This window comes from Felis catus, chromosome D2 (genome assembly GCF_018350175.1).
Source record: "Felis catus isolate Fca126 chromosome D2, F.catus_Fca126_mat1.0, whole genome shotgun sequence".
Lineage (NCBI taxonomy): Eukaryota > Metazoa > Chordata > Mammalia > Carnivora > Felidae > Felis > Felis catus.
The window spans coordinates 13,329,477-13,357,188 of NC_058378.1; the positions used below are offsets into that span (position 1 = coordinate 13,329,477).

At 42.0% G+C, this 27,712-nt stretch overlaps 1 protein-coding gene across 4 annotated transcripts in view; it reads right to left on the reverse strand.

Annotated features, from left to right (window-relative positions):
• The window catches only part of TBCE (tubulin folding cofactor E), a 90,946-nt gene that overhangs the window by 18,119 nt on the left and 45,115 nt on the right, over window positions 1-27,712 (reverse strand). For all 4 annotated transcript variants that reach the window (XM_045039917.1, XM_045039918.1, XM_045039916.1 and 1 more), the window contains 3 exons: window positions 21,592-21,676; window positions 7,802-7,987; window positions 2,614-2,702 (listed from right to left, as the gene is read on the reverse strand). In XM_045039917.1, coding sequence (XP_044895852.1) covers window positions 2,614-2,702; window positions 7,802-7,987; window positions 21,592-21,676 — 360 coding nt within the window. The remainder of the gene's footprint in view (window positions 1-2,613; window positions 2,703-7,801; window positions 7,988-21,591; window positions 21,677-27,712) is intronic.

Genomic DNA, 27,712 nt, shown 5'->3' on the forward strand with positions numbered 1-27,712 from the left:
AGGGGCCAGGCCACATCACCAAGGGCCCCGCAGGCCACTACACAATCTCGGCTGGTCTCTGAAACAGGAGGTACTGGGGGGGTCAAGCCCCTCCTGCGACTGCTGAGCTGGGTGCTTTCACACCCCACGGTCAAGCTCTAGCCACCTTTCATTTCCATGACGCTGCTGACTAGGGGCTGTCGGGGTTCGTTAGAAACAGTGAGTCCAGTATCCTTCCCTCAAAGCGTAGGCCAGGATCATAAATATACCTGCTAGTCTGCCCAGAGCACATGGACGCCTGCATTCTGAAATCAACTCCAAACTCTAACAGTTTCACGCACCGCCCTCACGCACGTGCACACACACGCACTGCCCCTCGTGCACACACAGTCCAAGGAGCTCCTGGCGTGGCACGGTGCCTGCTCGCAGGGACAGACCCTGCGCCCCGTGCAGAGTCAGCTGCTTCCCAGCCCGGCAAGCTCAGGGACCCGGCACTCCTGCAGCTTGTCATCTGGACTCCGGGAGGGACCTCGGAGGGGGCCACCGAAAAAGGATGACAATTACACACAGGCAAAACTTCCACTTCAGGCGGGAATTCAACCAGGAACTGTGAGACATTCGTCGCCACATCTGCAAATATCAGCCGTGACTTGATTATCTCACGGAACCTCATTGCTTCTAGTCTGGGGGACGCTTTCCCCCCAGGAGAGAGCCACGTAAAAAAGCACGATACTGCCTCTCTAGCACACTGCTGACAACTCTGAGCAATCCCACTGCAGACGTTCCCAAACCCACCTACTGGCCACATCTTTTCTGAGATGTTGAAAATAAGTCTTGAGCCACCCAATTCCCAATCTTCTCAAATCACTGGGGAGCCGGCCGGGCAGATCACAGAACGCTCCAGACGCTGCCGTGGCATCCCTACCAAATTACACCCTCCGCCTCAGTTCCCTTAACCAGGGAGGAAGGGACCACGTTGGTTCAGCCCACGGGGGCGATGGGAGGGGCTGCTCACAGGCAAGGTGACCAGGTCCCGACCGACCCGCAGGCTGAGGAAGTAAGACACCCAGACATGCTGGCCGGGGAGCTCTGCTCTGATTTCGGTCACCATAAAGGATGCACCACAGGTGTAGTTAGAAATAGCTGGCTAAAGGGGCACCTGGGTGGCTCAGTCGGTGGAGTGTCCGACTTCGGCTCAGGTCATGGTCTCGTGGTTCGTGGGTTCGAGCCCCGCGTCGGGCTCTGTGCTGACAGCTCAGAGCCTGGAGCCTGCTTCAGGTTCTGTACCTCCCTCTCTCTCTGCCCCCCTCCAGCTTGTACTCTGGCTCTTTCTCAAAAGTAAATAAATATTAAGAAAAAATTTAAAAAAAGAAAAATAAAAAAAAAGAAATAGCTGGCTAAAGAGAGCTGCTCATCTGCCGTCTCTTCACTCAGGGGACACGGATCATAAACTGCTATCTTTGGTATAAATTATTATGGGGAGATTGGGCAGGCTTCAAGAATTGTGAGAAGACCTTTTAAAGTTAGAGAAAGTGGGGGCACCTGGGTGGCTCAGTCGGTTGAGCATCCTTCCAACTCTTGATTTCAGCTCAGGTCATGATCCCAAGGTCTTGGGATTGAGCCCCATGTCAGCATGGAGCCCGCTTAAGATATTTCCTCCCTCCCTCCCTCCCTCCCTCCCTCTTTCTCTCGGGGGAGCCCGAGTGGCTGAGTTGGTTAAGCCTGACTTCAGCTCAGGTCATGAATTTCATGGCTCCTGAGTTCGAGGCTCTGTGCTGACAGCTCAGAGCCTGGAGCTTGCCTCAGATTCTGTGTCTCCCTCTCTCTCTGCCCCCCCCCCCCCACTGTCTCTCTCTCTCTCTCAAAAATAAACATTAACAAAAATTGTCTTTAAATATTCTCTCTCTCTCTCTCTGCCCCTCTCCCCCACTAACATGCTCTTTCTAAAATAAAAATAAAAATTAAAAAAATTTTAAGTTAACTCCCATTTGCCGGTGGGAGTTGTTGTGTTTTTAAACTTATCTCCCATATTTTTAGTTGTGGGCATGAAAGCAACGTAGGGCAAACACACACACCCCACTTCTAGGAGAAGGTAGAGAGAAGAGATTACAAGCCCTGGAAAAGCCTGTTTGGAGGTATTGTGACAGATGCACGCAGCTGCCTGAAACAGGAGAGAGGAGTCTGCTCGCTCACAAGGTGGCAGTCCAGGGGCCCCAGGGCTGGTGCAGCGGCCCTGTGATGCGATCAGGCTCCTCCTCTGCTGGCCCAGGCCGTGCTGGACGGTCATCTTCACACAAGACGGCGGCTGGGCCCTGGGCGTCCTGTCCACACTCGAGGCAGGGAGCAGGGCAAAGGCTCTGGGCAGAAGGCAGACGCCGGCCAGGTCTGGCCCCTCATAAGAAGCCCTGTCCAGAGACTTCTGCTTGACATTTCCTTGGCTGGGGCGTGCACACTGCCTCACCTGCAGGCCAGGGGGCCTGGGAAGGCGAATAACTCACCCGGGCAGCCACTGCACCCGGTGAAACAGAGATGCCCTTAGGAAGAAAGCTGGGGACAACAGACACAGGGCAGGCGACTGGCGGGGGTGTGGCACCAGGGCCAAGCCCAGCGTCTGATACTCCGTGAAAAGGATACTAGGACACGCTTTGGCAATTGCTCCTTTGTCGCCAGCACAACTCACCACGCAGTTCCTCAGAGAAACTTCCTGCAGCTTGCTCAGCTGACTGCATGAAAAATAGAGTTCACACGTATGTACAAGCATCTACACGTCCCCTGGCTCTTTAAAACCTAAAAAGCATTTCAGACATATCAAAAGTCACCAAAAATAACAAATACCGGCACCCACCACCCACTTTAAGAAATAAAGCTTTAGGGGTGCCCGGGTGGCTCCGTCGGTCGAGTGTCCAACTCTTGATTTCAGCCCAGGTCACGATCTCACATTTCATGAGTTCGAGCCCTGCGCTGGGCTCTGTGCTGACCATGCAGAGCCTGCTTGGCATTCTCTCTCTGTGCCCCTCTCCCCCACTCTCACTTTCTCTCTCTCAAAATAAACAAATAAACATTAAAAAAAAAAAAGAAAGAAAGCTTTAAACTACAAAGAAAAAAAGCAAGCATCACACACACTACAAATAGAAATGAAGTCCTCTGCGTTCCTCCCAGAACATTTCCCTTCCTTCTCTGCTCCCTTTGGATAACCAGTATCCTACACTTGGTGTTTATTTAAACTTAAGCATTGAATAGTTTTACCACACGTTCGCATACCCCTAATTATAGTATTTCCTGTATAATGAAATTTGATATAAACGGTATCCTACCATATTTATCCCCCTCCAACCTTTTCCCCGTCAACAGTATATTGGTCAGCAGTGAGATTTAGCTCTACGGACCCATGTACTCTAGAGCCACTCATTTTTATACATTATAGACCACAAATAATTTATTTACTCCTCTGATTATTCCCAACCATGCTGTGTACCTGCTGCTCTCACACATGAAAGTCTCTCTAGGGTTACATCCTGGAGAGCGTGCGTCCCTTCAGCTTTATTACGTAATCTCTGAAGCCACTTCTTAGGGGTGGAGCACCTGCGTTTTCTACTCAAAGAGCCCGTGTGTCTAGTCTCCGAAGAGTATCTAGAACATGAAATCTGGAGACCCATCGCCGGGGTTCAAATCCCAATTCCACTACTTCCTTTGGACTTCCGGAAGCTAAAATCCCTGGGCCTCCGATTCCACAGCTTTAAAATGCTGTGGCATACACACGTGTTTACAGCATCATTACCGCAGGAGCCCAAGGGTAGAAACAACCCAGGAGCCCGTCGATGGATGAACGGATAAACAAAGGGCAGTGCATCCGCACGGTAGAATACTACTCAGCCTTAAAAAGGAAATTCTGACATACAATACACTGTGGGCAAACTTGAGAACATGATGCTAACTGAAAGAAGTCACTCACCAAAAGACAATACCGCATGATTCCACTCACGTGAGGTTCCCAGGAGTCAACTTTGCTGACAGAAAGCAACATGGTGGCTGCCAGAGGCTGGGGGTGGGGGGAGGGAAATGAGGTGCTGTTTGATGGGGACAGAGTTTCAGTTTGGGAAGGTGAAAAGGTTCTGAAGATGGAGGGTGCTGACGGCTGCACAACAATGTGAATGTAGTTAGCACCACCAAACTATACTTAAAAATGGTTAAGATGGGGGGCGCTTGGGTGGCTCAGTCGGCTGAGCGTCTGACTTCAGCTCAGGTCATGATCTTGCGGTTTGTGAGTTCGAGCCCTGCATCGGGCTCTGGGCGGACAGCTCGGAGCCTGGAGCCTGCTTCGGATTCTGTGTCTCCCTCTCTCTCTGTCCCTCCCCGCCTGCTCATGCTCTGTCTCTCTGTCTCAAAAATGAATAAAACATTAAATAATTTAAAAAAAATGGTTAAGATGGTATATTTTGTGTTGTTTTTTTTTTTAATAATCTTAAATGCTATAATTAGTGAGTTAGCATTTGTGAAACCTCAGAATACTGCCTGATACACAGTAAGTTATTTTGTAAGTATTTATAAAAATAGGGGTGCCTGGGTGGCTCAGTCAGTTGAGCATCTGACTTCCGCTCAGGTTGTGATCTTGTGATTCATGAATTCGAGCCCCACGTCAGGCTCTGTGCTGACAGCTTGGAGCCTGGAGCCCGCTTTGGATTCTGTGGGTCTCTCTCTCTGCCCCTCCCCGGCTCACGCTCTGTCTCTCTCACTCTCAAAAATAAACAAATATTTTTTAAATGTTTTTAATAAATAAACAAGTAAATAAATGATAAACTGACAACCTTTGAGGGAAACACTCAGATGAGGACACAAGGCACATACTATTACAATCATCAGAATCTGGGGGAAAGGCAGCAGCAAAGGTCTAACACACAACCTTCTCAACCTGCTCAGTTCACAGTGCTCTTGGTGTTTTACTAATTTTTTCAGTGTGTCCCTGAGACAAACAAAACACCTCAGTTTCCATTTAGTAAGTAGTTAGGGCCAAACAACTTAACTATTTACGTCCTGTGAACTTAGTGTCAGCTGGGCCCTGCACAACTTCCCAAACCCTGGAATCAGATTGGACATCACTATCTCCATTTCTTGTTTCCATGATGATTTTCGGGAGATGCTTTTTATCACAGCCATCACCAAAAACCCAGCTTTGCAGGGATAGGACACCCACAAAAGGAACCGCAGGAATATCATGAAACTGAACAACCTCAAGCTAATAGCTTGCTCTGTGTCCAACAGAGGTCACCATTCCCCTCTAAAGTTAAAAATACCCTGCTGTGCCAGTGAGTTCACTGCAGTGCCCAGGGGACCTCACTCCAAAGCCAAAGCCATGTCCAAGAGAAATCCCACATACTGGTTTTTCTTTTTTTAATCCAATTTTTATAAGTCTTAGTGGTACAAACTCAGAGCTGGTCAGCTGGATATTATTAAGGAGGTAATATGATGGCTTAAAGTAGAGGTTTCTTTCCATCCTTAACACAGATGACTGAATTTCACTGCACAATCTCACTTGTTATCCCCAGCAGCTCTAACAGCTTAGGTAATGTTTTGCAAATGAAGAAACTGAGGCTTAGAATGAGGCATACTAGCTCTAACAGCTAGAAAGTGTCAGGGTTAGAAGTTGGCTTAGCTGACATCTGAACCCAGCTTGACCCCATCATTGGTCATTTCCAAGAAAGTCACTGGCAATTACTGAACACAGTGATGCTCAAATAGTAGGGTCATTCCCCCCCACCCAAATTCTTGAGTTATACAGTTGTTCATAAGCCAGGGGAGAAAAATCGGTTTGCAATTTGTCAATATTCAGAGTATTCTCTGAAAGAGATTAACCAGTAAGAAAAAACTGTGCTTCTTTTGGGGTAAAAGATCCCACGATATGTGCATTTTTTTCATTACTTGCATTTTAAATGGAAAAAAATAAAGCCAAGAAGTCCAACCCTATGAAGCGCATAGTTCTTCAAATCTAAGTAAACCAGTAGGATAAAAAGCAAAAAATACTCATGACAGTTATCTCTCGGTGGTGGCATTAAGTCATAACCTCCTTTTGTTCAACTTATAGTTCCTAAATTTTCACCAATGAGTGTAAACTGCTTTGTGATTAACTGTCAAGTTGTTGCGTTTTTAAAAATTTCAATTTACTCAAAGTTTTTTTCCTCCTTCAGTTTTATTTTTTTATTGAAAAAAAATACATATAGGAAAGTACGCGCATTAGCCTACGTATACATCAGTACACATCTCAGTGATTTTAAGTGAGTTTGCACAGGTGACCACCACCCAGGTCAAGAAATAGTACAGGGTCGCCTGGCTGGCTCAGTTGGTAGAGGACGTGACTCTAGATATCAGGGTTGTGAATTCAAGCTCCATGTTGTGTGTGGAGCCTACTAAAAAATAAAAAAAAATAAAGTGAAATGATTAAAAAAAAAAAAAAAAAAAAAGACATAGTACATTCCCAGGACTTGGGAAGGCCTCTTTGTGCCCCTGACACCTGCTTCTCCCTCCCCTTAAAACTGTCTATTCTGACTTCTAACACTATAGATCAGTTATGCCTGCTTTTGACCTTCGTATAGACGGCATCACACGATGTGTACTTCCTGGTGTCTGACTCCTGGACACTATGTTTCTGAGATTTCACCCACACTCTTGCACAGAGCTGTTGTTCGCATGTTCACTGCTGACAGTATGCCACCGAATGAATGCAACACTATTCATCCGTTCTAGGTTTACAGATACTTGGATTGTTCCCGTGAATTTTCTCTTGTTGTTGTTTATGGGGGTCATCTATGCTACAAAGCAGAGGTATCAAAGAAATGAATTTATTCTTCAACACTGTCACCATGTGCACTTTATATTTTGTATTATGTTAAATATTAACAACAGATAAATAAGACAGCAAATAAATGTACTTTGAACAAACCACAGTTTAATTCTTTCACTTAAGAAAGCAAAAGATAGCAGCCCTAATAAGCCACGCGGCTACAAACCTCCTCTCCACAGCGGCCACCAGGGGTCGCTACGAAGTCACCTCATCCAGGTCAGGGTCAAACACCACAGCACTGACCATCACTTGACCTGCATATCCTGGGAGGTTCTTGTGCACTTGTGTCTTTGTGGGAACATGAGCTTCTACTCACTCTGATTCAGACAGTGCGTTGGAGCAGGAAGCCCCTCTGCATAGAACCACGGTGTCCAGAGAGTTTCAGACAACAGAATGTTTGCATGCACAGTTCTACAATGGATTCTTTAGTGCCCCTCAGACTGCTACATAATAATCTGAGGTCTTTCTAAAAGCAAAAGCCCATGGTATTCTGATTCAGGTTTGGAATGGGACCCAAGATTCTGCAGTTTCACAAGCAGCCCATGTGACAAGGGTGTGCAGCCAGAGATGGAAGCTAACTCAGTTCTAGATGGCACCAGCATGCCACAAGGCAGGTGAGGCCTCTGCTCCCATTTCTGACTTATCTCCGGTTAGAAATGTCACCACGAAATAAAAAAGAACCAAAATGTCAGTCTTAGTTACTTATCACACAAGACAGTTGGCATAAATATGAATAACGGGCAACCTAATGTTTTAATTCCATCTGGAAAAGCCCAACAACCCTATACCAAATTAAGAATTTTAGTTTCCCTGAAGACTTCAATCCTCAGATTCATCTGATTTCAATTTGTGTTTGTGCAGGAAGGCCAGACCAGTTTGGAAGCAAAGTGTTGAGTATCAAAACACAGTCAGTCGGGTGAACTTCATTCAATCCTGACCGGTGATGAAACGGTCAAAGTCAGTTCTGCCCTTATCAATTCTACATACCTTTGCTGTTTTATGACAGAGTCAAAACCAATAGTTTCCACAGGTTTATTTCCAATTGTAACAGGTTGCTCTTTTCCATCTTCCTCTGGTCCATCTTCTAACACGTAGCGATTATTCACTGCAGTGAGAAAGTCTACTCCAAAATTTACTTTGTTTGGACGAACAAAGGATCCTCCTGTTGGGTGCCTGGGAAAAAGGAGAAATGGAACAGATAAAGTATCATCAATGTGGACATTTAAACACAAGGACACATTTGAAAATCCTCTGTAAATTCAGTCTGCCAAGAATGTAAAATGTGTGCATTTACAAATTTGTTCACAAATATTTAGTAGCAAATAAAAGCAATCACACATTTTTTAAAGATTATCTTTTTCAGTAATCTCTACACCCAGTGTGGGTCTTGAACCTACAACCCTGAAATCAAGAGTTGCATGCTCTACCAACTGAGCCAGCCACACGCCCAACGATTACATAATTTACAAAAAGAAGAGAAAGAAAATTTCATCCACCAGAATGGTCATAAATGCAATGTTCTGAAGGCCAGCAAATTTTTCTCTATGCCAAAAAATCAAAATCAGCATAAAAGGAAAATAATATACAAATGTATAATTGATACGATTCCTCAAAAAGGGTTGTGAGCTTATGCAAGCGTATCAAGTCCCAACAGGTCAACAAACAAGAAATAAGGAACAGACAATTTGCACAAGAGGAAACGGAAGTATTAAATCCATAGGGGGAAGTTTCACCTTGCTAATTAAGAAATGCAAATTCAAATAATTAAATTATTCTCAACAAAACTGGCAAAAAATAAAGAAAAATCCTAACACCTCAAGGACCTCAAGACTGGATTTTTCATTGTATAATCTTACTCTAGGGAATTTGTCAGCAGACAATCATTTAAAAATAAAAACAAAATTGCATTTACAAAGATTCTGTATAATAGCATTTATTTGTGACTGAGGAACTCTGGACACCATAAAAAAGCCCAGCTGAATAAGAACTATTAATTCAACCAGACAGACGCAGTCATTAAAAATTCTAGCTATAACACTTAATGAAGTTACAAAATAATGTTGAGATTTTTAAAAAATCAAATTGCACATGACACACCTATAGAGGAATCATATCCAGACAGAAAAGGACTGAATAAGGACACAAAGAAATGAAAACATTTAAAAAACAACTTGAACTAAATATATTTTAAAAAGCTTAAATATGGGGCTTAAACAGAGAATGTGGGAAGAATTCTACAGAAACATAGGATATTTTACCACAATTTCAGCTATTAGAGCAATTCTTAGTAATAACCTCTAGCAGGATTTAATGGAAAGACTAATTATATTACTGTGTGCAGTGGTCACTCTGACAGGCTTTCAAGAGATTCAAAGTGGATCTTTGGACCCTTTAAATGTCAGCATCCACTATTACATCATGGCAACAAGACCTTATTTTTAGGATAATCTAAGTATGCGCTATAAAACAGCTATACATGTTAATATTAATCACTTAAAAGAGTAAATGATGAAATACATGAATGGCCAAAAATTACAAATACTATTTCGGCTCGTTACCTTTAACTCTTAGAGAAATCGAACCTTCCTAGAACTCACCAGAATTTAAAAGGATGAAAACTTATACTGATAAATTTTGACCATATCAACATACACTTTTTTTTTTTTAAGTGGGGCCACAGAGAGCACCACAATGTGAAAGGGACTTGTGGTGATCCCCAGAAGTCAGAAGTGAGGTCTCAGGGAAGCAGAAATGGCACAGAGGTCACTAGAGCACCCTCCCTCCCCCCGCCCCGAGTGTGGTGTCCTGGAAGGCAGTGACGAAAGGGGACGCGTCCAGTGCTATGGAAGGATGTGAGGGGATGGCTGAGGCTGGCCACCAAACCTAGCAACTAGAAGGCGACTCTGGTAGGAGCACTGGGGTGGCGGGGTGGCAGCCTGGCAGGTGCGTTCCAGAAAGGGAGAGGACACTGTGCCCAATGGCTACTCTCGCCCAGAAGGGCTTTACTGCAAAGGGGAGAAGGGCACAGGGCAATGGCTGAACAGAGACAGGGGATTAAAAGAGGGAATGTCTTAACGATGGGAGGGTAGATCTGGTCTGTATGCTGTTGAAAATAATCCAATGGGCAGAGGAGAATAGAAGACCCAGGAAATTAAATTTTCTGTCGCAGCAAAATCAAGTTCTGGGTCTCTACAGTATGTTGTGATATCAGAGGATCACTGACTACTACTGGAAGCTTCCTAGAAAATATTACATTTTAGCCTAGGATAGGTTCATGCTGTAAAAAAATGCAGTTCTGTTTTAAGAAGTGCAGTTACATTACTCAGCTAGAGAGCTCAAATACAGCTAGCATCATTTCTTAAAGAGTTCAAAGAGATCTTCTTTAGAGATTATCTAGGCTAGGACTCCTCAAACATAACCTAAAAAGCAGGGGGCCTGGGTGGCTCAGTTAGGTAAGTGTCCGACTCCTGGTTTCAGCTCAGGTCATGATCTCATGATTCGTCAGATTGAGCCCCACATTGGGCTCGGTGCCCCTCTCTCTCTCTCTCTCTCTCTCTCTCTCTCTCTCTCTGTCTCTCTCTCTGTCTCTGTCTCTCAAAATAAATAAAAGACAACAACACCTAAAAATCAGAAAATCGCCTGAAAAATCTTACTGGATTCCACCCCGGGAATACTCATTCAGTGGGGCTGGGCTGGAGCCCAGGAAGTTGCCTATTTAAAACAATACTGAGGGCTCCTGGGTGGCTTAGTAAGTTAAACGTCTGACTTCGATTCAGGCCATGATCGCACAGTTCGTGGGTTCAAGCCCCACACTGGGCTCTCTACTGTCGGCATGGAGTCTGCTTCAGATCCTCTGTCCCCCACTCTCTCCCTCTGCCCTTCTCCTGCTGGTTCTCTCTTTCTCTCTCTCAAAATACATACTCCAGTTGGGGATCCTGGGGTCCACTGTTAGACCCAAAATCTTGGATTTCTGACTACTGGTGCACTGCTATCCTCTCCCACGTCTCTGTCTGGGCTTATAGATACAAATTAATGGCTTCTTTTGGTAAATTGAACACATTCCTTAAATTCCTAGTTAACCTATACATTCCTCAGATGGGAGGCAGGATCAGGATAGACTGGGAGCAGCTCTGGAGTCAGGCAGAGCTGGGATCCCCCAGGGCTCCATTACTCACTGGCTATATGACCTCAGACAACTGAATTTACATTCTCAGCCAGCTGTCTCAACTATAAACCCCTATCATCAAATGAGGTTATTTATAAGGATCAAATACACCATCACTACATTGCCCAGCGTAAGCCATCTGTCCTTTCCATACAGTACTGTATCTCATGTACCATTAAACATAAATCCACATGTTCTCAAACACTGGGATATCTCAGAAGCCATACTCTCTAAACTCAAGTGGCTGCCAAACTCAAGTGGCTGCGGTGTAGAACATCAATGATGACATAATTTCGTGATACAAACTATGTAGTTTTGCTAAGAAAAAAAAATGCAGTTACTAATACATGCAAGATAAGGTTCACACACGACATCGGGCACAAAGCTGCTATCTACTGCTACATAAAAACTGCCCCCAAAGCATAGGGGCTGAAAACAATGATTTACAGGGCGCCTGGGTGGCTCAGTCCGTTAAGTGTCCAGCTCTCTGGCTCAAGTCACAACCTTACAGTTTGTAAGTTCAAGCCCCACACGGGGCTTTCTGCTGTCAGCGCAGAACCTACTTGGGATCCTCTATCTCTCTTTTCTACCCCTCTCCCGTTCGTGCTCTCTCTCAAAATAACATGAGAAACAAATGAAAGCAATAGCCATTATCACAGCCTGTGAAGGAATGGAACTCTCTATTCGGGGCTCTGTCAAGTGCTTTGTATGTGTTGTTTAGTTTAAAAAAACACACACAGGGGCGCCTGGGTGGCGCAGTCGGTTAAGCGTCCGACTTCAGCCAGGTCACGATCTCGCGGTCCGGGAGTTCGAGCCCCGCGTCAGGCTCTGGGCTGATGGCTCAGAGCCTGGAGCCTGTTTCCGATTCTGTGTCTCCCTCTCTCTCTGCCTCTCCCCCGTTCATGCTCTGTCTCTCTCTGTCCCAAAAATAAAAAAAATAAAAAACGTTGAAAAAAAAAATTAAAAAAAAAAAAACACACACACAAATTAAGAAACTGGAAGCAGCAAAACAAAAGGTTATTATAAAGGAAGATTAAAGGTTATTACAAAAAAAAAAAAAAACAAGCAAAACCCTCCAGAAATATGGTATCATTAATTTGTGAATTTCTCATCTGTAAAACATTTAATTTGTGCATAAAAGTTTAGACACCAATGCTTTGAATGTTCCAAAAAGCAGCATGTATTGAGTAAGTAATATTACACAACTCAATACTTTGACAGTCTAGTAGGTGCTAAGAATGAGGCAAGGTGCTTTCATAATACAGATATCTTCATTTGAATAGGCTCATCTAGAACTCTTAGGTTTACTGGCAAGATGCGCTTCCAAGAAACAGAAATGCGCCCTCAACAAGGAACACTCCATGCCTCCGAGTAAGAGGAAATGGCGACATGCACCAGGCTGGATTTCAAAACCATGCAGCTTACTACTGTCTGCTAGGTGCTTCTCCTTCTCCTTTTTTTGAACCAGAATATCTACTGCAGTTACTCTGACCTTCTCATCACTGCATGCTGGGTGTGAGGAGGGCCGATAACTTTTTACTTCCCAGACCTCTGGATCCAGGAGCTCCTGATGGGCACCTACACCAGAAAATGCATCCAAGGAGCCTCACTGGCACCTGGAAGTAGTTTGGCAACACCTTAGATTTCGAGCCAGGGCCAAAAGGGGTGAGACCCTTGGGGGTGAGAGGAGCGAATGTGACATGGGGAAGAGAGGTGAGTAATGGTGACAGCTGGTGAACTGTGGAAAGTTACTTCCACAGATGACTCCAAGCCCACATGCCCTTTGGCAATGGGATTTTGCCACTTGTCCCATCAACAAAGGCCTATTCCCCCTCCTCTTGAATCTAGACTCACCCAGTGACTTGCTTTTACCAAAAAGGAGTGAAGCCTGAGCCTTAAGAGGCCTCGCAGCCTCCATTTTCACCCTCTTGGAAAACAGACACCGTAAAGAACCTCATGCTAGACGATGGTGAAGGGCCGTGGGAAGAAAGAGAGAAACTGACCCATCTAGAGGAGTTCAAGCCCCACGCTGGGTGTAGAGATTATTTAAATAAATAAACTTGAAAAATATATACTCTTATGCCTCCTGAAAGGATGTGTATCACAAAAAGAACCTTGGGTCTAATGTGTATTCAACAAAGAAGGAGAATCTTTGTGGAATCTTGCAGGACAACCAATAGATGGGTAAAAAAGAATGGTACTTTGGTCCTACCACAGGCATCAAACAGGATCCTACGTGTAAATGCTTATGAAGGTAAAGTAGCACAACAGAGGCAGTGTTATCGAAAATAAAACATTTATGGAACTGTATGACATTTTCAATAAAATATTATGGTTGAAACATGCTTCAATAAAATATTATGGTGCTTTTTCTGAAGTAAATTGCAGAGATCGCTTTTGGATTATCTCCTTGCGTTTTCTGTCAGGGCAGCACACAAAGAGATCTTGTGTTTACTGCCAAATAAATGCTACTAATGGTAAACATCTCATGTGCTCAAAGCTGAACGAAGCCCCAAGATGTAGTCAGGTGTTGAAATAACTCAGACAGTTTAGGATAATAGTTTATATATCTCAATCTATCTAAATGTGTACAAACAAGTAGGTTTTGCATCTAAGCGACAGTTACGAGAATCTCACATTGATAAAACAGGTTTTAAGTTACAAACTAGTGAAATCTGACATTCTAATGAAATGAAAGTATGAAATTTATCAAATAGTACTGGTTTGCCTTAAAGGAGTAACATGGGGGGGGTGGAAATGGAGGAAGATTTGTCTTTTTTCTGTTTTTTGGAAGATCTATTTTTCAAACATTATGTGATTTAAATGAAAAAATAATCTTAGTGGCAGTAATCAAATGAGAAAAAAAATAATAAAAGGCACCCAAATTGGTAAGACAGAAATAAAACTGTCACTATTTGCAGATGACATGATACTATATATAGAAAACCCTAGAGAGTCCACCAAAAAAACTATTAGAATAAATCAATTCAGTAAAGCTGTAGGATACAAAATTAACACACAGAAATCTATTATGTTTCTATACACTAATAATGAAATAGCAGAAAGAGAAATCAAGAAAATGATCCCATTTACAACTGCAGACGCAATTACCTAGGAACAAATGTAACCAAGGAGTGAAAGACTTTTACTCTGAAAACTGTAAGACACTGATGAAAGAAATTTAAGAGAACACAAACAAATGGAAAGATATCCCACGCTCATGAATTGGAATAATAATGTTGAGATGTCCATACTACCCAAAGCAATTGACAGCTTCAATGCAATCCCTATCAAAGGACTGTCAGCAGCACTACACAGAACTAGAACAAACAATCCTAAAATTTGTATGGAAGCACAGAAGACCCAGAATAGCCAAAAGCAATTCTGAGAAAGAAGAACAAAGTGGATGTATCACAATCCCAAATTTCAAGCTACACTATAAAGCTGAAGTAATCAAAAACAATAAGGTATTGGCACAGAACACATAAATCAGTGGAAGAGAATAGAGAACCCGGGGGGGGCGGGGCAGAAGGGGGACCTCTATGACATAGGAGGCAAGAATACAATGGGGAAAGAGCAGTCTTTCAATAAATGATGTTGAGAAAACTGGACAGCTACATCCAAGAGTGAAACAGGACCACTTTCTTACACAGTGTGCAAAAATAAATTCAAAATGGATTAAAGACCTAAATGTAAGGCCTGAAACCATTAAACTCCTAAAAGGAACATAGGCAGTAATCTCTTTAACAAGGTTTTTCTGGATATGTCTCCTCAGATAAGGGAAACAAAAGCAAAAATAAACTATTGGGACAACACCAAACTAAGAAGCGTTTGCTCAGGAAGGAACCCATCAACAAAATAAAAAGGCAGGGCACCTGGATGGCTCAGTTGGTGAAGCATGCAATTTTTGATCTCGCAATTGTGAGTTCAAGCCCCACAGTGGGTGCAGAGATTACTTGAAAACAAAGTCTTAAAAAGAAAGGAGAAGGCAACCCACTGAATGGGAGAAGATATTTGCAAATGACATATTCATTAAGGAGTTAATATCCAAAATACATAAAAAACATACCACTCAAACTTAAGAAAAAACAAATAATCCAACTAAAAGATGGGTAGAGGACTTGAATAGACATTTTTCCAAAGAAGACACACAAAGGCCAACAGACACATACGAAGACACTCAGCATCACTAATCCTCAGGCAATGCAAACCAAAACCATAAGGAGACACCAGTCAGAACAGCTACCACCAAAAAGGCATGAAGTAGGTGTAGGCAAGGATGTGGGGAAAAGGGAACCCCTGTGCACTGTTGATGTGAATGTAAATTCATGTAGCCACTAAGGAAAACAGTAGGGAGGTTCCTCAAAAAACTAAAAATTGAAATACCAGGGGTTGCTGGGTGGCTCTGTTAAGCATCTGACTCTTGATCTCAGCTCGGGTCTTAATCTCAAAGTCGTGAGTTGAAGCCCTATGTTGGGCTTTTAAGTTGGCATGAAGCCTACTTAAAAAAAAAAAAAAAAAGAAACAAAAGGAAATACCATACAATCCAGCAATTCCACTGCTGAGTAATTACCCAAAGAAAACAAAAAACACTAGTTGAAACACCCATATGCATCCCTATGTTTATTGCAGCATTATTTAAAATAGCGAAGATACAGATGCAACCTAAGTGTCCATCCATAGATGAATCCAAAAGAAAGATGTGGTGTAGAGAGACATACAAATACACAATGGGATATTTACTCGGCCATAAAAAGACTGCAATCTTGCCATTCACGACAACACAAATAACACTACGTGTTCATGACAACACCCTAAAGGGGATTGTGCTAAGTGAAATATGTCAGACAGAGGAAGACAAACACCATATGATTCCACTTATATGTGGGATCTAAAAAACAAATGAACAAACAAAATAAGAACAGACTCCTAAACACAGGGAACTGGTGGTTACCAGCGTGGGGAGGAAGGTAGGGATAAGCGTAACAGGAGAAGGGGATGAAGAGGTACAAACTTCCAGTTAAAAACAGGTCATGGGGGTGACAAGTACAGTATAGGGAATATAGTCAATACTATTGTAGCAATAATACATGCTACATACGTGCGTCTGTAGGGTGACAGTGACTGCGCTTATTGTGGCGAGCGCTTGACGATTGACAGCATCGTCAAACACAATGTTGTACACCCAAAACCAACAAAACACTACATGTCAACTATACATCAACAACAAAATACATGAAAAAGCATAAGCACGCAAGTTTAAAAACTAGCACAGTTATAATAAATGATAGAACAACAATGCAAAACAAATACCACGGTTTTCCTTTTTGTTCTTAAAAATCTACACTTTTTAAACAGTGGTAATGAATCATTCAAGAAGAAGTCTTTATTACTCTTTAGTACGGCTGCAGGCAGATGAAAGGAGTTGGAATGGTATGTATTAGGTAGTTGCAAAGTAGATGCTGTGCCCTTTACAGATCAAAGGATAACATCAAAGATCAGTCTCCTCTGGCACATTCCTGGAGGGTTTCTCAGAAAACAAAACGGCCCCACAAATAATGAAAAATGCCAGTTGAATGAGTGCCCACCAGTAACAATAAATCCCCAAAAATAAACTAATAATTTACATAGACTCCACAGAGATTCTAGATTAATATGGAGATGTTGCAACCCAACACCAAAATTCTGAACCCTGTCCAAAGAGAAAACATATGGGGAAGGAGCAGAAGGAGGAGGATCCAAACGTTTTACTCATTAGCATTCAGCGTGTTCCAGTGCCTTCCTCTTCCTGCCCACCAAGTACAGATGATGCTAACAAAAGGACATCCTGATCATGGCCCTGGTAGAAGTGGAGACTCCCACAAACCCCTGTAATCGAGGCTCAACCTGTACCATTTTCCCCAACGGGTAAATTCAGAATGCCAGTTAAATTTGAATTTCACCATGCATTTTGCATATTTATTACCTGCATCTGGCAATCTTCAAAGGTAAAGGGTCCTCAAGAGATTACAAAATTCTCCATAGGAAGCATTTTTCTCATTGGGGATTTAGAGGCTGCATCCTGGGAAAGGCTGGGTCCCTGGGGAGACTCCAAAAAATGTTGTTGATCTTCATAACCTATTTGCTGCAGGCATGTTTAGAGCCTTTCAGGCAAGCTCGCAGAACTAACTGTTCAATTTCACTCGACTATGTATATTGCTGTATGTGAGAAGTGACCTGGCGAACTCATGTTCCCAATGGAAAAACACTCGGTTAGCTAAGCATCTTTTTGTAGACTGCTCCTGAGCGATGCAATTTTTATTTTGCCCTGATTTATGGGAGTCTTCCAAGTATGAAATTCCTCTCTTCTTCATCTTTTGCAAGCCATCAGTACATTTAGTGACTTTTTAAAAAAAATTCTTGCAACACTTTACACCACACCAGGGAAGTAGTTTAGACGGATTCGTTAATGCCATCGCAAGAACCTCAAAATGCTTTACAACAATCTTTACGACAATCTTTATGGCACACACAGGATGAGTTCATCAAGATTCTATTTTGTAAGTTATCCAGGATTGTGCACAAAGTCTAAACAGTGTGTTTCCTCTGATGTCAGGTGTTAGATTCCATTCACTGGTGCCAAAGAAAAGTCACATTTTTTTTTTTTAAGATTTTATTTTTGAGTAATCTCTACACCCAAAGTGGGGCTCAAACTCACAACCCGAGATCAAGAGTCGCATGCTCCACCAACTGAACCAGCCAGGTGCCACAAAAAGTCACACTTCAAGATTTCTTGCTCACCAGAAAAATTAGGTAACTGCTTGGAAAGAGGGCATTTTAAATAAAACCTGAGCAGTGGAATGTTGTCCCACACAGTTCTGTTTACAGTATACTCTCTAGGTTGAAAGAAAAAACTGGAAATCACTCTGCTATCTAAGGGACAAGGTGCAGAGAACATCAAGGTTCATCACCTTAACTGAATGCCTCTACTCCCCAAGAAACAAGAGACGGAGAACAGCACCCAGGAAAGCGCTGCTGACCGGTTCATAGCACAAATTCTAGGAGAAACCTGTAAACTAATATTAACTGGTAGTATCCCAAATATTTATTATGGGTAATAGCTCAGGAGATCACCATATTTACTGCAGGTTATATCAGAGATCAGGCTGCAACTACAGAGTGACGTGAAATGATCAAAACCCAGCCTTAGGAGGCGATCTGGTCCACTCCCTAATCCTCTTCTGACACTGTCACACCAACTACTGGGGTGGGGCAAAAACCCCACAGAACAATCTTATTTTTAGAGGCCTCCAGTGAAGAGGAATCCACAGCCAGGATTTCATCAGCTCAACTAAAATGCTATCCTCATAACCCATTGCCATATTTGGTCATCAGTAAAAAATATTAATGACACCTGTCATAACAATCTCAAAGAGTCAGAATAAGGATCAAATGTGATAAAATATGGCGACACTATAAACTAACTGTACAAATGTTTATTCCCTGGGTTCAAGTGAAACCCATATTCTTCCGTCAGGTGATTATTAAAGGAGAGATTAGACCCTGGCAAATGTTATTCCACTTTACAGTGGAGTCTCATGAGATTAAGGTGAGCCGAGCTGGTCGTGGGAAAATCTACTGAGAACGACGTGTGCCATGAGTCAGGCCTTGAGAACGACACGGTCTCTTCTAAAAATCTGTCGTCGAGGGGCAGGACCTTACTCTGAACAGCAGAGCGTCAGTCATCCTACCAACCTGATGCTGGGGACGCGCACCAGAGCTCACCAAAATCCACTTCATACATCCTGACATCTTGCTTAAAATGCAAAGGCAGCAAACTTTTACAAGATTTGAATTTCACCATGCATTTTGTATACTTACTACCCGCATCTGGCAATCTTACTCAAAGGTAAAGAGTTTTCAAGAGATTACAAAATTCTCCATAGGAAGCATTTTTCTCATTGGGGATTTAGAGGCTGCATCCTGGGAAAGGCTGGGTCCCTGGGGAGACTCCAAAAAATGTTGTTGATCTTCATAACCTATTTGCTGCAGGCATGTTTAGAGCCTTTCAGACAAGTTCGCAGAACTAACTGTTCAATTTCACTCGACTATGTATATTGCTATATGTGCCAGAGCACCTCTCCCCATTGTTATATATGCAACACTAGCAGTCCCCTGATATTAACCCAGGCTTCTGAAGAGAGAAGGATCCGAGTTCTGCTCGAATAGGATGGCCCGGGACTCATTTTTCTTGTCGAAAACAGGTACACTACCATTTTGCCATTTACCGTAATATTTCACACGCTTATCATGAGAAAATTTGTGATCTGACAACTTAAAATTGCTTCAGCTTCATGAAAATAACGTCTAAACATAAAGAAAAATGTTTACTGTGGTAAAATACTTGTCATTATGACTTTCCAAGTAGAATTTGAAATATAAAAAAAGGGGCGCCTGGGTGGCGCAGTCGGTTAAGCGTCCGACTTCAGCCAGGTCACGATCTCGCGGTCCGGGAGTTCGAGCCCCGCGTCGGGCTCTGGGCTGATGGCTCAGAGCCTGGAGCCTGTTTCCGATTCTGTGTCTCCCTCTCTCTCTGCCCCTCCCCCGTTCATGCTCTGTCTCTCTCTGTCCCAAAAATAAATAAACGTTGAAAAAAAAATTTTTTTTAAAAAATATAAAAAAAGACTGCAACGAATTTGACAGGGAAGAAGCACATATGACATATTAGGACGAGATCTGAATTAGCTCAATAACAAATAACATGTAACATAATCTGTTTTGTCTGATGCAGAGATTCTAAGATATTGGTATAAGCTTTATTAGTCATGTTCTAATTATACCAATATAGACATTAACAACTATACAGATCATTCCTTCACTCTAGGCAAGTAGTTCTCTACCACATCAGATCCAATGCTCCTCTTTGTACTGCCCAATAAATATCCTGAAATGGAATTCATAATTAACATTATCTACCCATATAGGGCTTTAAAGTCAACAAAAGGCTCATTTCAATGAAACGAAAGAAAAGTAGTTTATAGTAAGAGAAATGTCTGCAAATGCTCAGGCATGACTACACTAGAAGACATAATGAAATCAGGAAATGCTGCTCCAAGGGTAAGAATCCAAACACTGAGCCCATGTCCTTCAACCGAGGCCTCCTATCAGCACTTCAAGCAAATCCTAGATCTTCCAGGACCAATAGAACCCTTGATTTCTATACTCAGAGTAACTAAGACTGCAAATATCACTCTACCTAAAGACCACGAAGGACCATGCAGGCATGGCTCAGGTGGGTGAGGGAGCAACAGGCCAGGGTAAGAAATTTCTATTTCCACACCTCCCTAAACATATCCTCCATGAACTCTTTTTTTTTTTTAAGTTTATTTATTTATTTTGAGAGATAGAACACAAGCAGGGCAGAGGCAGAGAGAGGGAGAGAGAGAATCCCAAGCAGGCTCTGCACCATCATCAGCACAGAGCCCAACATAGGGCTCGAGCTCACAAACCATGAAATCATGGACCTGAGCTGAAACCCAGAGTCACACACTTAAACGACTAAGTCACCCGGGCATCCCACCCTGCCCCCGCCTCCATGAACTCTTGACAGATTCTGAGCTGGCCTCATTCCAGGTTTGCAATCACAACTGGCCTCCAAGGACATGCTGATTCTTCTATCCTGATATTCTAAAATTACAGACTGGTAGGCCGGGGAATTTTGCTATTATCTAATTTCAGATCTAATTTTGCTATATATCTAATATACAGACTGGTAGGCCGTATTTTGCTATTATCTAATTTCAATCCCCATTTTAGAGGTTAATAAATTTAGTGCTGTTTGGGGTCATAAAGATTGTTAAGAACAGAGTTAGAGGCCTCTTGATTTCCAGGCCAGGACTGTGTTCACTGCACCACATTTAAGGAAAAATAAGCTTAATGTTAAGAGATCTTTTTGAGAACGGAAACCTAAAGAAAACAAAAATTTAAAAGATTCTGTCTGAAATCACCCCACCATCTTTTTCAAAGCTTCATGCAGCTTCTCTGAAATCAGCAGTTAAAAATATTAATAGACATGCAATATAAGGTGTAACTCTTTCCATGATAGTCTTTTTTAATGGTGGCCTAGCATTCTACCCTTCGGATGTTCTGTATTTTGTTCAATCAACTGCTTCTTACTAGATATCTAAGCTATTTTCTTTTTTACTACTCACTTAGTGGACTCACTTGTTAATGAATCGATGAGAAATGTTTATATTTATCCACTTAAAAAAAATCTGTTGGGGCGCCTGGGTGGCTCAGTCGGTTAAGCGTCCAACTCTTGGTTTCAGTTCAGATCATGATCTCATGGTCATGAGATCGAGCCCTACATCAGGCTCTGCACTGACAGTGCGGATTCTTGGGATTCTCTCTCTCCCTCTCTGCCCCTCCCCTGCTCTCTTCATCTCTCTCTCAAAATAAATATTAAACACTAACAAAAAAAAAGTTGTACAAATAGAATTGTTTGTTTTTAGAACACATCAAATTCTACATTGTAACTACCCCCAAAGCCAAACATTTCCTCTTCTCCGCCTCCCTTTATTCAAATCTTAAATATTATCCCAAATAACCATGCAAATTCATCATGACAAATTACCTGCATTTAAAATACACAATCCCTTCATGGCTTCCATCATGCTTTCCTCTCGCGGGATTGTCCCATTCCACTCCTAGCCAGAGTCCTAGCAGAATAAGAGAAACCAGGTAAGCAATAAGGGATGACAGAGATATTAACACTCCTTTTTTCTGCAAGCCAATATAGTTTGCGCCAGAAACCGTATCGCACAGACACTACTGGGGGAGAAAAGTATCTTTGGAAAAGGACAAGCTAACCTCAGAGCCGGGACTGCAAATCAGCAGATACAATGGCATGTTTGGTTCAAAAGCCGACAAAAATTACAAGTGCAGGAAACAACAAATTTACTAAACACTTACTGAATGCCAGAAACTTTCTTTGCATTTTCTCATTGGTATCCTTACAACAGACATTTCAGCTTTGTAAAGCAGATTCTTCTTACCTTCTTTTTACCAGTTCCCAAGCAAATACACAAGTTTTTTTTAGTCCTGGTCTAGTAATCTGCTTTTCACAAAATAAAAAAAATCTATATGTAAATGGTCTTCTTAGTCAACATAGGTAAAATAACTTGTCTGAAGTCAGACATCTTCAAAACCAGGTCATGCTAACTCCAGAAGCCAACTCTTACCCATCACACTGTGCTGTGTATAACTCACACCTTATATTTGTATAGCACCTTACAGTTTCCAGAGCATTTTCTTTCCTTTCCCTCCTCCCTTCCACACCAGATACAGCACCGTGCTAGGTGCAAAAGACAGAGAGTTTCACTTCTGGATCAGCCTTCTTGGTGAAAAATAGAAAAGCTAGATAAACTATTTTTTTACAGCACACTTTTAATTTTTTTTTTTTAATGTTTATTCATTTTTTTTTTTGAAAGAGGGAGACAGACAGACAGAGGCACAGTACAAGTCGGGGAGGGGGAGAGAGAGAGGGAGACACAGAATCCAAAGCAGGGTCCAGGCTCTGAGCTGTCAGCACAGAGCCCGATGTGGGGTTTGAACCTATGAACTGTGAGATCATGACCTGAGCCGAAGTTGGATACTTAACCAACTGAACCACTCAGGCACCCCTGTATAAACTATTTTCAAAAATCATTTTACAAATCGGAGCACTTCGGTGGCTCAGTCGGTTAAACGTCCGACTCCTGATTTTGGCTATATAAAATGAAGAGTTCCAGGGGCACCTGGGTGGATCAATCAGTTAAGGGTCAGACTTAGCTCAGGTCATGATCTCATGGTTTGTGAGTTCGAGCCCCACATTAGGGCTCTCTGCTATCAGTGCAGAGCCCACTTCAGATCCCTCTGTATCCCCCACCCCGCCCCACCCTTCACTCACTCACACTCTCTCTCCCCCTCACTCTCTCAAGGAGTAAAAAAAAAAAAAATTTTTTTTGATTAAAAAAAAAAATGAAGAGCTCCAAATAAATAGTAATGATGGATGCACAATGATGTGAATGTACTTAATACCACTGAACTGTACTTAAAAATGGTTAAAAAGGGGGTGCCTGGTGGCTGAGTCAGTTGAGCATCTGACTCTTGGTTATGGCTCAGGTCATGATCCCAGGGTCATGGGATTGAGCCCCACATCAGACTTTGCAATGAATGTGGAGTCTGCTTGGGATTCTCTCTCTCCCACACTCTGTCCCTCTCTCCCACTCATGCCCTTTCTCAAAAAAAAAAAAAACAAAAAACTAATGGTTAAAATGGTTAGTTTGGTCATGTACATTTACTACAATTAAGAAAATATGTATACATATAAAATATCTCTTTGAAAACACCAGAGAGCTACTAAGGCAGTGAAGAATTACAAGGCTGATGTGGAGAAGAGGGAAACCCAAAGAGCTGAACTAATAAGCATGCAGAGCAATCTTTTCCCCTTGAGGCATCTGATAATTCTGATAGAAGAAGTTAAAAAGCTGAACAGACCTTTGGACAGATTTCAGGGGCTAAGAAATCAATATTGAAAATCACAGCCTCCCAGGGAAGGTGAAAGTTGCCGAGAAACTCTCTAGGATTTGTACTGGGCTCAAAATGTCTTCATTCTAAGAGTAAGGAGGAATCAACTCTAAATAAACTAGCCCTTGTAGGGATTAACGGCCAACTTCAAATAATCTCATTCTCAGATACGTTTAAAGTGATCTGGGATTGCTACTGACCCTAGCTACATGCCAGAGCAAATTTCAGTCCTCTCTGGAGGAAGATAACACTATTGTAAAGCTCAAATTATAAGTTTTCATAATAATTTCTGGCACTTAAAAAATACCTAAGAAAAAGACAAAGACATACAAAAAGACAAAGACTATGCGACTGAGAACCAAGGAAAACAACAGCCAACAATAAACAGATTAATCAGGCATCTGCATGATGGAGTTTTAACTGTATTTAATATTTGCAAGAAAAGCTTGAGAATTTTGCAGAAAAGTTTAAAACTCCATTTTTTAGAATCCTAAGTAAAACTCCAGAACTGAAAAACACAATTCAAATTATAATCTAATGGATGGAGTTTTCAAATAGATTATCCTAGGGGCACCTGGATGACTCAGTGGGTTGAATGTCTGACTCTTGGTTTGGGCTCAGGTCATGATCTCAGTTTTGTGGGTTTGAGCCCCCACATCGGGCTCTGCACTGGCAGCATAGAGCCTGCTTGAGGTTCTCTCTCTCCCTCTTTCTCTCTGTCCCTCCCCAACTCGTGCTGTCTGCCTTCCTCAAAATAAATAAACCCAAGAAGTTAAAAATAAAAATAAAATATATTATATCATACATTATTAAAAAACAGTTCACAAAAAATATAGAGAATGAAGCCTAGTGATGAGGGATGAAAAACAAGGGCTAGAGTGCAAGAGACCTAAGGGCATAATGAAAAGGTCTACTACATATATAACTGAAGTCCCAAAAGGAGAGGAGAGATTGTGGAAGAAGTAATCTTTGAAGAAATGATGACTGATAATATTATAAAGCTAAAGAAAGCCATTAAGCCACAGACGCAAGAAGCTCAAAAAACACCAAAGTACAAATGCAAAGAAAACCACACCCAAGCACATTAGGATACAATTGCCATACACCAAAGACAAAGAGAAAAATCCTAAAACAGCTGGGGGTGGGGGAGAGGAAACAGATTACCATCAAAGGAAAACAACCAGATCAACAGCTGACTTCCTTGTAAAGACAGTAAAAGCCAGAAGACGAATGATTCAAAACACTGAAAGAAAGTAACTGGTGATCTGGAGCACTGCAATTGGTGAAAAGATCCCTCAAAAAGTGAAAGTGCACAAGGGGCCCTGAATAGCCAAAACAATCTTGAAGTACAAAGTCAGAGGACACACTTTCCAGTTTCAAACTTACTACGAAGCTACCATAATCAAAACAATGTGCTGGCATAAGGATAGATGACATACAGACCAATGGAATCGAATTTCAAGACCAGAAGTGAACCCATAAATGGTCAACTGATTTTTTACAAAAATGCCTAGTCAATGGGGAAAGGACAATCTCTTCAACAAATCGTGCTGAGGCAGCTAGATATCCTCATACCAAAGAAAAAATGTGGACCCCTACCTCACATCATAGGACCCACATAGATCGCTAATATAAGGGCTAAACTCATATAACACTTGGAAGAAAGCTTAGAGATAACTCTTCATGACCATGGATTTGGCAATGGATTCTTAGAATACCAAAGCACAAGCGACAAAAGAAATATAGATAAATTGGACCTCACAAAAATTAAACACTTATTTGCAAAGGACATGATCAAGAATGTGAAAAGACAACCTACAGAATGGGAGAAAATATTTACAAATAACTCATCTGATATGGGCTTAATATCTAGAATATAAAACAACACCTAAAATTTGATAACAAAAAGACAAGCCAACTGATTGTAGTTTTGGTTTGCATTTCTCTGGTGGTAAGTGATGAGGAACATCTCTTCATGTGTCTGTGGGCCATCTGCATGTCTCACACCTGTCAAAAAGGTTAAAATAAAAAACACAAAAGGTGCGCCTGGGTGGCTCGGTCGGTTAAGCGGCCAACTTCAGCTCAGGTCATGATCTCTAGGTTTGAGAGTTCAGGCCCCACGTCAGGCTCTGTGCTGACAGCTCAGAGCCTGGAGCCTGCTTTGGATTCTGTGTCTCCCTCTGCCTCTTCCCCGCTTGTGCTCTCTCTCTCAAAAATAAACATAAAAATTTTTTAAAAACACAAAAAAACAACAGATGTTGGTAAGGATGTAGAGAAAAAGGAAACCTCTTGCACTGTTGGTGGGAATGCAAATTGGTACGGCTATGTGGAAGACAGTATGGAGGTTCCTCAAAAAGTTTTAAATAGAACTACCCAGCAATCACGCTACTGGGTATTTACCCAAAGAATACAAAAACACTATTCAAAGAGATACATACATCCCTATGTTTATAGCAGCATTCTTTATGATAGCCAAGATATGGAAGCAGACCAATTGTCCATTGACTGATGAAGGGATAAAGATGTGGTATATATACACGATGGAGTATTATTCAACCATAAAAAAGAATGAAATCTTGCCATTTGCAATGGTATGGCTGGAGCTAGAGAGTGTAACGCTAAGCAAAATAAGTCAGAGAAAGACAAATACCATATGATTTCATGGAATTTAAGAAACAAAACAAATAAGCAAAGGGAAAAAAGAAATAGATCAAGAAACAGACCCTTAACTATAGAGAACTGATAGTTACAGAGGGAAAGTGGGAGGGGGAAATGGGTGAAATAGCAGAGGAGCACTGGGTGATGTACGAAATTGTACACCTGAGAGCAATACAACACTATGTGTTAACTAACAGGAATTAAAACTTAAAAAAAAAAAAAAAAAAAAAAAAAAAAAGACAACCCAACTGAAAAATGGGCAAAGGACTTAGACATTTCTCCAAAGAAGATATACAAATGGCCCAAAAACGTATAAAAAGATGCTCAGTGTCATTAATCATTATGGAAATGCAAATCAAAACCACAAGGAGATACCACATCATACCTAGTAGTACGGCTATAATCAGAATAATGGAAAATAAAAATAAAAATAATAATAATAATGGAAAGTAACAAGTGCTGGCAAGGATGTGAAAAAGCGGGAACCCTCCAACATTGCTGGCGGAAACATAAAATGGTGTTGTCACTGTGGAAACAGTTTGGTGGTTCCTGAAAGAGCTAAATACGACCCACTGATTCTACTTATAGCTATATAACCAAAAGCGTTAAACAGACTCAGATACTTATATGCCAATGTTCACTGCAGTATTCGCAACAGCCAAACGGTAAAATAACCCAAATATCCATCAACAGATGGACAGATCAAATGTGATACACATACCGGGGCGCCTGGGTGGCGCAGTCGGTTAAGCGTCTGACTTCAGCCAGGTCACGATCTCGCGGTCCGGGAGTTCGAGCCCCGCGTCGGGCTCTGGGCTGATGGCTCAGAGCCTGGAGCCTGTTTCTGATTCTGTGTCTCCCTCTCTCTCTGCCCCTCCCCCGTTCATGCTCTGTCTCTCTCTGTCTCAAAAATAAATAAAAGTCGAAAAAAAAAAATTAAAAAAAAAAAAAAACAAATGTGATACACATACCAAGGAATACTCAGCCATAAAAAGGAATGAAGTTCCCACACATGCTACCTGGATAAACTTCGAAGACATCATGTTAAATGAAATAAGCCGTCCCGAGAGGACAAACATTGTATGGTTCTACTTAAATAGTGACTATTCTAGATACCTTATGTAATTATAAAACTTAAAAATGGCTAAGATGGTAAATTTTATGTATATTTTACCACAATTAAATATTTCAACAGGTTAAAACAGGGGGAAGGAGGAGATGGGATAGATGGAGCACAGAAGATTTTTAAGGCCGTGAACCTACTCTGTATGGTATGTGTCATTATGAATTTTTCCAAACCAATAGAACATACAACATCAAGAGTGAACTTCAATGGACTTTGAGTAATAATGATGTATCAAGACAGGTTAACCAATTGCAACCAATGCACACTCTGGTGGGAGACACTGATAACTGGGTGGGGTGGGGGGTGGGGGTGGGACAGGAGAAAATCTCCCTGCCTGCTATTCAGTTTTGCTGTGAGCTTAAAACTACTCTAAAAAATAAAGTCCAGGGGCGCCTGCGTGGCT